Source organism: Rhododendron vialii, chromosome 12a (genome assembly GCF_030253575.1).
Source record: "Rhododendron vialii isolate Sample 1 chromosome 12a, ASM3025357v1".
Classification (NCBI taxonomy): domain Eukaryota; kingdom Viridiplantae; phylum Streptophyta; class Magnoliopsida; order Ericales; family Ericaceae; genus Rhododendron; species Rhododendron vialii.
Window position 1 is genome coordinate 696,284 of NC_080568.1, and position 9,554 is coordinate 705,837.

The following is a 9,554-nucleotide window of genomic DNA, read 5'->3' on the forward strand; positions in this document are numbered from 1 at the left end:
CTGTTATTCCCCTCCCTATACCTGACTATCACAATTCCCTTGATATATCACATTCTTCACGTTCTCTGCTTGAACCATGTGATACACCTTCTTGCATCTCTAGTCCACTGCATACAGATTCACATGATTCTCACCCTTCCACTTGTCCAGATATATCCACTATACCTCCCTTCGTCCCTCCTACTTCGACATCCTCTCGACCACAACGTGTGCATCATCCACCTAGCTATCTTTGAGACTTCCACTGCTCTCAAGCTTAATTGCCGGCTGTTCCTTTCTCTTCTTCTGTGCTTGGTTCACAGAAAGGTATGTCTTATCCATTATCCTCATGCATATCCTATCAACAATTGTCTCTTTCTCACCATAAATTTGTTGCAGCAATTTCTTCTGTTGTGGAACCCAATTCCTTTTGTCAAGCCATGCAAGACCCAAATTGGCGTGCTGCTATGGCTAATGAATTTCTCGCTCTTGAGCAGAATTGTACTTGGCAACTAACACATTTGCCTCTTAGTAAAAAGGCTATCAGTTGTAAGTGGGTTTATAAAATCAAATATCGAGCAGATGGCACCATAGAACGTTACAAAGCTCGTCTCGTTGCTAAAGGTTATAATCAAACAGAAGGCCTTGACTATCACGAGACGTTTGCTCCAGTTGCAAAACTAGTTACTGTACGCTGTCTTCTTGCCATTGCATCAGCTCATTCTTGGCCCCTACATCAGCTCGATGTGCAAAATGCTTTTCTCCATGGAGATCTTGAAGAAGAAGTCTATATGTCCCTTCCTCAAGGTTTTCGACGACAGGGGGAGACAAAGGTATGTTGTCTTCTTAAGTCCTTATATGGTCTTAAGCAGGCTTCACGCCAATGGTTTGCTAAATTCTCTACTGCTCTTATAGACGATGGGTTTATCCAATCCAAAACAGATTATTCTCTATTCACTCGCTCTCGTGATCAACAGTTCATTATTGTCCTTGTCTAGGTGGATGACATTATTGTCACCGGAAATAATGAAACTGACATTCGTCATCTCAAGGAATTTCTTCACCAGCGATTTCATCTTAAAGACCTTGGACTTCTCAAATATTTTCTTGGTCTTGAGGTTGCGCGATCTGCAAGAGGTATTTGCCTTTCGCAACGGAAATATGCTCTTGAAATTATTGAAGAAACTGGTTTACTAGGTGCTCAACCAGTTCATATTCCAATGGAGCAAAACCATAAATTGAATGCTTCTGATGGTGCCTTGCTTACTGACCCTTCTTCCTATAGAAGACTGGTAGGTCGCCTCATTTATCTCACCATTACTCGGCCGGATATTGTGTATCCTGTTCATGTTCTAAGTCAGTACATGAGCCAACCACACAAGCCGCATCTTGATGCTGCTCTTCGCGTAGTGCGCTACTTGAAACGAGCACCTGGTCAAGGAATTCTTTTATCTTCAAGCTCTGATCTTCAACTTCGGATGTATTCTGACTCTGATTGGGCCAGCTGTTCAGATACACGACGTTCGACTACTGGTTTTTGTTCATTTCTAGGCACCTCACCTATTTCGTGGAAAACCAAGAAACAACACACCGTGTCTAGGTCGTCCGCAGAATTCGAATACCGCGCCATGGCCTCTGCTGCGTGTGAAATCACTTAGTTACTATCTCTTTTGAAAGATATGGGAGTTGACCATCCTCAACCTACCATACTCTTTTGCGACAATCAAGCAGCACTTCATATAGCCGCCAATCCGGTCTTCCATGAAAGAACAAAGCACATTGAGATCGATTGTCACTTCATTAGAGAAAAACTTCGTCAAGGCTTCATCCGTACTGCATATATGCCTAGTAAAGAGCAACTTGCTGATATCTTTACGAAGTCCTTGGGCAAAGATCAGTTCCAGCTTCTTCTTCGAAAGTTGGGCGTTCTTGACATTCACGCTCCACCTTGAGGGGGAGTGTTAACTATAATTATGGGATCTGATGTATATATTTTAGGAAGTTAATCCCCTTAATGAAGTGATTTGATGTAGATAATTTAGGAAGTTTGAATCCCCTTGATTATGGGATCTGATCATTGTACTCTTGTATATATAGATGACTGAATATGAATAATATGTATTGAGAGTTTCTCCCAAACTTGTCAAGCCTGAAAACATACTAGATGTGATGTACTATGTGTAATGGTTTTACATGGACTATTCACTTGAAGGTGGGAAAAAACTGGATTTGGTCATATGTCATATGGTTTTTGTGTTTTTGAGATGGGGTCTAGTTTATATGAGTCTGGGCGACCTCTCCACTTATTGTCAATTAGTTTTGAGTTGAATCAGAGTTCTGAAAATCGTACCAGCCAAAGTACCGTTTTTTCTACCGGTACCGGTGAGATACCGGGTAACATTTCAAAATTATTGCTATTAGTGTTATTTTTACACATCAAACAATTTAGTATAATATATTATTTAAAAGAAAAATAAATGTAATAATAATCTGGTACCGTTCGGTACTAGAAGAGAACAATAAATTTAAAAGTAGTCTGGTATTGTGTGGTACCGACCTGAATTTTAGTGGGAACAAAATTAGAGGTATAGGATACCAAATTAGCTCAATCTGCTACATACCGACCGATACGGTATGAGATTCAAAACCTTGAGTTAGATGGTTTAATATGGTTTTGAATTATGATAACTATTTGAGGTTGTCTCACATTGGTTAAGTTACGTTGTGAGATGTCTTGGGTTCGAGTCTCTCTGTTTGCAATTCTTTCCTGTTTGCATTCTGCTTCTCTCCTTAGTATTATATTCGCTCTATTAATGAAAATTTGCATCTTCAGTGCACGACAAATGTATTTGATATGGCAGTGAATGGTGATAAGCCTCATCTGGTCTGGTTTGTATATGATTCCCAGCTCAAAGCCAAATGAAAGCTAGGTTGAAACTAGCAAAACTTCTCCACCATAAAGGCTTTCACATAACCTTTGTTCGCACAGATTACAAACACTTGCTCACAGTTAGAGGACCCCATTCTCTGGATGGCTTGCCAGATTTCCCATTCGGATTGCCTCCTCCGGATTCTAATGCCACCCAATCTATTAAAAAGTGATAGCCGCGTAAATGTTCACATTAGCGCTTTCTAATTTATCTTTGCTAAGTCTGTTTATATCGTTACTTGGGGTTTGATGCTTGATTTTTGTGTTATATGTATTTGGATGCTGTTATAAGAAAAAGAGGCAAAATTGAATTCTACTCGGAATTAAGTGTCGGCTGGGATTTGGAAAAAAGAAAGAAAATAGAACAGGGGTTTTGTTAAGTCGGTAACTGGAGGAATGAAAAAGGGTTTTTAAAGACAGCAGTTCGAGAGAAGAATAGAGGACGGGGACGCAAGGCAGCAGCAACTGGAGACCGACGGACAGACAGCAGAGAAGAGAAAAAGGAGACCCACGGCTGGAAATCAGTTGGTTCCCATGTCAGCGCCCAACAGAACCCCGACGATTTTCCATCCAATGTCCGGCTAATCTCCTATTCTTGGGTTAGATAAAGGTTTCTTTCCAAGTAGTTTGAATTTTGTTTGTGTTTAAGAATTATTCATTCGAACATTGGTTGTATGACTTAAAGATAAATTCATTTTTGGAATGAATGGTTTGAATGCTTCATACTCTATCAATTTCTTTTGTTTGTATTCTAGACTTCAAACACTTGCATACACGATTTATTATTGATTGGATATGCTTTATAAGACAAGGCGTGCTATTAGACGAACCGTACTTAGATACAACTCGAGCTAGTAAGACAATTTGTGTTATACGAAGATAATCGATCTATGCCAATCCATTATCCGTGAATATCTTGAATTGATTTGAATGAATAGTTCTTAACCAAGCAAAATCAAGCTACGAGGGAAAAATCGGATTCAAAGCACTAGAAACTTTTTCCACTTGTTTTCTAAATAAAACTTATTTTGTTTTCTTAGTTTAAAATTCAAAAACCAAACTTGAATCTCGTTCTTGAATTGAAGTAGGAATTAGTTGAAACTGATCAAATAACGTACTATTGTCCGGTTGTCCCTGTGGAATGATACTTGGACTTTTGTTACTATTCTACGGAGTAGTTGTAATAGTTGTGTTTTAATTAATAATTTTGATACGGTAACGACACAGTCAAAAAGAACGCACTAGAGTCGTTTCTAAGCCTTGTTTTCCAGCTCAATGACGATAGCGCTTCTAGATCGGATGTGTATTACTCGTATTGTCTCATATGGTTTTATGACTTTCACCGTCACAGCTAGTTAAAAGGGTTCTTCACTCAGTTTACTTGTACTTTTCACGGGCTTTTATCATTTTCGTAATCTACAAAATCAGGTATCCCTGTTGCAATTTTGAGGTATCATTTCTGTAGAAAAGATAAAAATTAATTTTAAAAAAATTTGTATGTTTTGAATTACTTTTTCCTTAGTGAGCTTTTAATACTTTTGGTTACTTTTAAGATTCCTCACAGGAGACGAACCAATAATTACAAAACTTTGAGATAAACCTAACAATTAGTACGAAATTTAAATTTCAAAGTCGATTGCAATTTTAATGGAACGAAAAAAAAAAGAAAAAAGAAAAAACTCAATAAAAAAAAGAAGGCGAGTAGAAAATGACTTGCACTTAAAATACACTAGAGTTGTAGCATACTCATAGATGACTTGCAAGTTACAACTATTACACAGCAATATCGTAGTTTTCTTTTTTCCTATTTTTGATGTGGTATTGAACCAAACACATGTCTATATATAGATGATTTGTACTAGATGTACAAATGAAAATACAGTGAAAATGGCCTCTTAATGCATAAATTACTGATTAGCACTTTTTACATGTTAAACTTGCCACTTAAACATAAACGATTTAAATTTGTTAAAATAAACGACTTGCCCCTTCGTGACGACACGTCCCAGTTTCAGACATTAATTTCTCATATATATTTAAAACAAGTAGTCTCCGATTTGATCATGAATAAGTTGCATGGGGGAAACAGAGACCTACTTTGTTCTTTCTTTTTATTTGTTGGAGTAATAATCAATCACTTAATCGATTGTTGATTTTTCCTTCAAGAATCAAGTATGGCATTAGCTGCCATGACCAATATTCTAATGTGGTCCTGGTGGAGCTTTCTTTATACCTCTATTTTGTTATACTAGGAGGACAAAAACCATCCAAAATCGACTAGTCTGTCCGGCCAACTGGCTATGAGACAGACAGCGACTCCACGAATAAAGTACGGCCGGCCTAAAGTTTTTGGCATAAAAAAAAGTTGCTCAAAATGAAAAGGAAAAAAACCCTGCCACAAGCTCCACAGCAGATTAGGCTATTGCAAAAAAATAAAAATAAAAAATACAATTGTAACCTGAATAAGCCAGTGTGTTATTGGAAATTTGGAATATGCCCCATTTATTATTTGGCATTTTTTTGGGATAAGTATATGATTTCAACCATTGAAGTTGGAAGCGTTTTCAAAGAAACACGGGGATTTTTGATTTTTGCTTTTTCGAAGAAACACAGAGGGATTTGATTTTAGATATGGCAGTGAATGGTGGTGATAAGCCGCATGTGGTTTGTATACCATTCCCAGCTCAAAGCCATATGAAAGCAATGTTGAAACTAGCAAAACTCCTCCACCATGAAGGCTTTCACATAACCTTTGTTAACACAGAGTACAATCACAAACGCTTCCTCAGAGTTAGAGGACCCAATTCTCTCGATGGCTTGCCAGATTTCCGATTCAAAACGATTCCGGATGGATTGCCTCCTTCGGATCCTAATGCCCCTCAAGACATGCTTTCCCTTTTGGAATCAATTAGAAAGAACGCACTAGAGGCGCCGTTTCTGAGCCTTGTTTCCAAGCTCAATGACTCTAGCGCTTCTGGACCGGACATGCCTCCGGTTACTTGTATTGTCTCCGATGGTTTTATGAGTTTCACCATCACAGAGGGTGAAGTTCTGGGTATCCCTGTTATAGTGCTCTATACTCTGTCTGCTTGTGGTTTGATGGGCTTTTATCAGTTTCGTAATCTTCAAGAAAAAGGGCTTACTCCGTTGAAAGGTATGATCTTTTTGTATTGTGTATAGAATTATGAAAACTAGTACGAGACTAACACTGTTTGCTTTGATGAAAAATATTTTTCCTGAAAGTGATCGATGGTGTTGATGGTCGTGAAAGTGATGATAGGGGATTGGAGACGGCCGCGGTGAGTTATGGGTGGTTGTTGTAGTTGAGTGGTAGTGGTGGTTGACCGGTGGTATGGCAGTATAGATAATTTCAATGAATCAATCCACTGTTCACTGACTTTGGCACATACTTATCGTTGACGACTTCTTTTTTTCGTACCAAACACTAGAGAATGTATAACTTGAAAAAAGGTTCTTTGCTGAGAAACAAAGTGTCATTGAAACCTTAGTTTGCGATTTTGGTGAAAATCACATGTTTCTATGTGCAGATGCAAGCTATGTAACGAATGGGTACCTCGATACCATCATAGATTGGATTCCGGGAATGAAAGATATTCGTTTGAAAGATCTTCCAAGCAATGTTCGAACCACGAAGCCAAACGATATAGGTTTTGAATTCTGCATCGAAGCAATGGAGAGGTCTTCAAAAGCTTCAGCAATCATTCTCCACACTTTTGATGCGTTGGAGCCGGATCTATTGAACGCTTTAACGTCTATATTCCCATATGTGTATTCCGTTGGCCCACTTCAATTACTTTTGAATAAACTATCAAAGAAAGACGATTCAGAGTCCATCGGATACAATCTGTGGAAAGAAGAATCCGAGTGTCTCAAATGGCTTGATTCTAAGGAACCCGGATCTGTAATTTACGTGAATTTTGGTAGCATAGTGTCATTGAATCAGAAACAACAGGAAGAGCTTGGGTGGGGACTTGTGAATAGCCACCATAACTTTTTGTGGATAATTAGGCATGATTTGTTAACAGTTGATGAACCTGACTTTGCATTTTCGTCACCTGAATTGGCAGCGGCAATCAAAGAAAGAGGTCTAATAGTAGCGTGGTGCCCACAAGAGGAGGTCCTCAACCATTTGTCAATCGGGGGGTTCGTGACGCATTGCGGGTGGAATTCAACTATCGAGAGCTTGTCGGCGGGAGTGCCGATGATCTGTCTGCCATTTTATAGTGATCAACCGACGAATTGCAGATACATTTGCACTGAATGGGAGGTGGGGATGGAGATTGGTGGTGATGTGAAGAGAGATGAAGTGGAGAAGGTTGTTAGAGAGATAATGGGAGAAGAGAAGGGGAAGAAAATGAAGGAGAAGGCTATGGAGTGGAGGGAACTGGCACAGAAGGCTACTGGTTCAGATGGGTCATCCACTTTGAATTTAAACATGTTGGTCAAGAAAGTGTTAGACTCAATGGGAGGCTAGTATCTCCAATTTTCCAAAGTACCCTTGGTTTTAGTGGGTAATCGCGCTATGTATTTGTATTTGTATTTTTATTTTTTTAATCTTTTCTTGTTCTTTTTCTGGAAAAGAAGTGCTTTCAATACGATTTCGTCATGGAAAAATGTCATGCATGATTTGAGATGTAATTTTTTACCGCACTATCCTTGATTTTTGGCTCCGCCCCTGCCCAGAGCGGTTGTGGAGATTTGTATGTTTACTTTTTCCGCGGTTTTGTGAAATGTATAAGGAAGCTTGAATTATGATAGCCAACATCTATTAGCTCGTACTAAACAACAATCAGTTGAGTTATTTTCACAAGGTCTCCACTGTACCCTTATTTAGAACCTTGGTCTAGCTAGTTAGTGTTGGTCCAAAAGCAACCCAAGAGGGGGTGAATTGGGTTTCTCACTGACTATTCGCAAATTAAAAAACTAATTGCAAGGTGAAACAAAAACAACGCTGTAGCACAATATTTGAGTCGACTCAAACCAGACAATATTTGAGTCGACTCAAACCAGACAGCAATACTATAAACAAAGTAGATGGAGTGAGCTCAAAATCTAAAACACAGCAGAAAGCCAAAAACAGAGAACTAAGTAACAGATTTTTAGAGCTTCAATAAATAGGCAAATCAACCAATTTAGCAAGCTATTCTACACCAAGTCTGTTTTCAGTGATTTATCAATTAGCTTATGCAATATAGAAATGCAAGAACATAAAGGAAAAAGAGTAAGGGATAGAGAAAATTAACACGAGGATTTTATAGTGGTTCGGTCCGCAACTTCACGGCCTACTCCACTCCCCAAGTGTCTTACTCGGGAATTGCTGCACTATCTCCAATAGTCGTTACAAACCTCTAGCTTCGCGGGTGCTAGAGAACCTTACAACGAGCGACCACTCCGAATCCACTCCCAACTAGCTAAGACTCCGGCGCTAGTTACACCTAAACCCAAATGATTTTTTTCTACCAAAAAATCACTCACAAAAAACAGTCTCAATCTCAGACGAGGATGTGAAAACCCTTTTACAATATGGTTCAAAGATAACACTCAACCTAGTGTAGAATAATCAAGATGAAGAACAAAGTTAACTGATAGAATTTCAAGTAATAGCTCACTGAAATTTTTGCTCAAGAGATCTGTTTTTTTCGACCTTGCTCCTGCTTTTCTTTTTAACGTGGAAAACCCAATTGAACGTTGGAGACTTTCTCATAGCCGTTGCACACAATCAGCCACAATCTTTCCTTCTTAGAGCTATCTGTGGGCACGCGCCCCGAAAATTCCCGATTTCGGATTCCTTTTTAAAGACTGGGCGCGGCCCCCCCCTTTTTTTTTTGAAAAGCGCGGCGAAACGCTTCGATTCAGAGTCGCCACTCGGGCTTTAGCGGTGAAACACCCAAGGAACCAAACTCGAAAACGTTTGTCACGTTTGTTTGATTTTGAAAAAGGCATGGACCGGTCCGTCGTCACCTTCGATATTTGAGGTTCGGGAGCCAGTTTACGAGAGGGGAAGGGTTTTATGGCACCCCTCTCGCCCAATCCGGAGATCGGTCTCTACTCAGGCATTTTTCTTCGTAAAACGTTTGCATTTTTCTCTCATTTGATCATTTTTTAGCCAGTTAGGGCGGGGGAACAGTTAATGGGGATTAAAACTATAACAAGTTGTGATTCATGTGGCAAAATGGTTTATGGATGACTTGATTGCAATGCTAAATATAGATTGAGAACAAGCACTGAGCAAACTGGATAACTTGAAGTACGCTGCCCTGCAGGGACGTGAGCAGATTCTGTGTCAGCATGCCTTGGCCGAGCCACTGCATGCTGATAGAACATGCGCACGCCACCCCATAACTGGCGTACTCCACTTATTTGTTTGCCCAGTCTTTGTTTTCAACCCTCTGGGCTCTGGAAAGGGACCAGCACACACCCAGGACAAACCATGCAGTTAAATAAAGCAGAATATATATTTACAGACAGATGAGATGGCTTGAAGCCATGAAAATAGACAAGAAACCCCCTAAACAGAGTAGGGACATAAAAGAGGCCAAGATTAAGCTAGAATGCAAGGGCCAACCACTGGATCCAAGTTTCAACTGCCGTACACCAGTCATGGACTGTCGTACGCACGTTTGAT

General features: G+C 39.5%; 2 protein-coding genes across 2 annotated transcripts; both read left to right on the top strand.

The window, feature by feature from the left end:
* Window positions 1-526: 526 nt before the first annotated feature.
* Window positions 527-2,000, top strand: LOC131310180 (uncharacterized mitochondrial protein AtMg00810-like). Its single transcript, XM_058337065.1, has one exon. It carries the CDS (start codon window positions 1,200-1,202, stop codon window positions 1,635-1,637), a length of 438 nt encoding a protein of 145 aa, XP_058193048.1. The 5' UTR covers window positions 527-1,199; the 3' UTR covers window positions 1,638-2,000.
* A 3,399-nt stretch (window positions 2,001-5,399) lies between these two features.
* LOC131310178 (7-deoxyloganetin glucosyltransferase-like) lies at window positions 5,400-7,686 on the top strand. Its single transcript, XM_058337063.1, has 2 exons — window positions 5,400-6,062; window positions 6,457-7,686. The coding sequence occupies exons 1-2, from the start codon at window positions 5,540-5,542 to the stop codon at window positions 7,401-7,403; spliced, it is 1,470 nt and encodes a 489-aa protein (XP_058193046.1). The 5' UTR covers window positions 5,400-5,539; the 3' UTR covers window positions 7,404-7,686.
* Window positions 7,687-9,554: the final 1,868 nt, after the last annotated feature.

Bases quoted from the DNA above. Each gene is read 5' to 3' on its own strand.
- LOC131310178 (XM_058337063.1), top strand. From the start codon at position 5,540: ATGGCAGTGAATGGTGGTGATAAGCCGCATGTGGTTTGTATACCATTC. The intron at 6,063-6,456 runs GTATGATCTTTT...TTCTATGTGCAG, and splicing joins AGGGCTTACTCCGTTGAAAG to ATGCAAGCTATGTAACGAAT.
- LOC131310180 (XM_058337065.1), top strand. From the start codon at position 1,200: ATGGAGCAAAACCATAAATTGAATGCTTCTGATGGTGCCTTGCTTACT.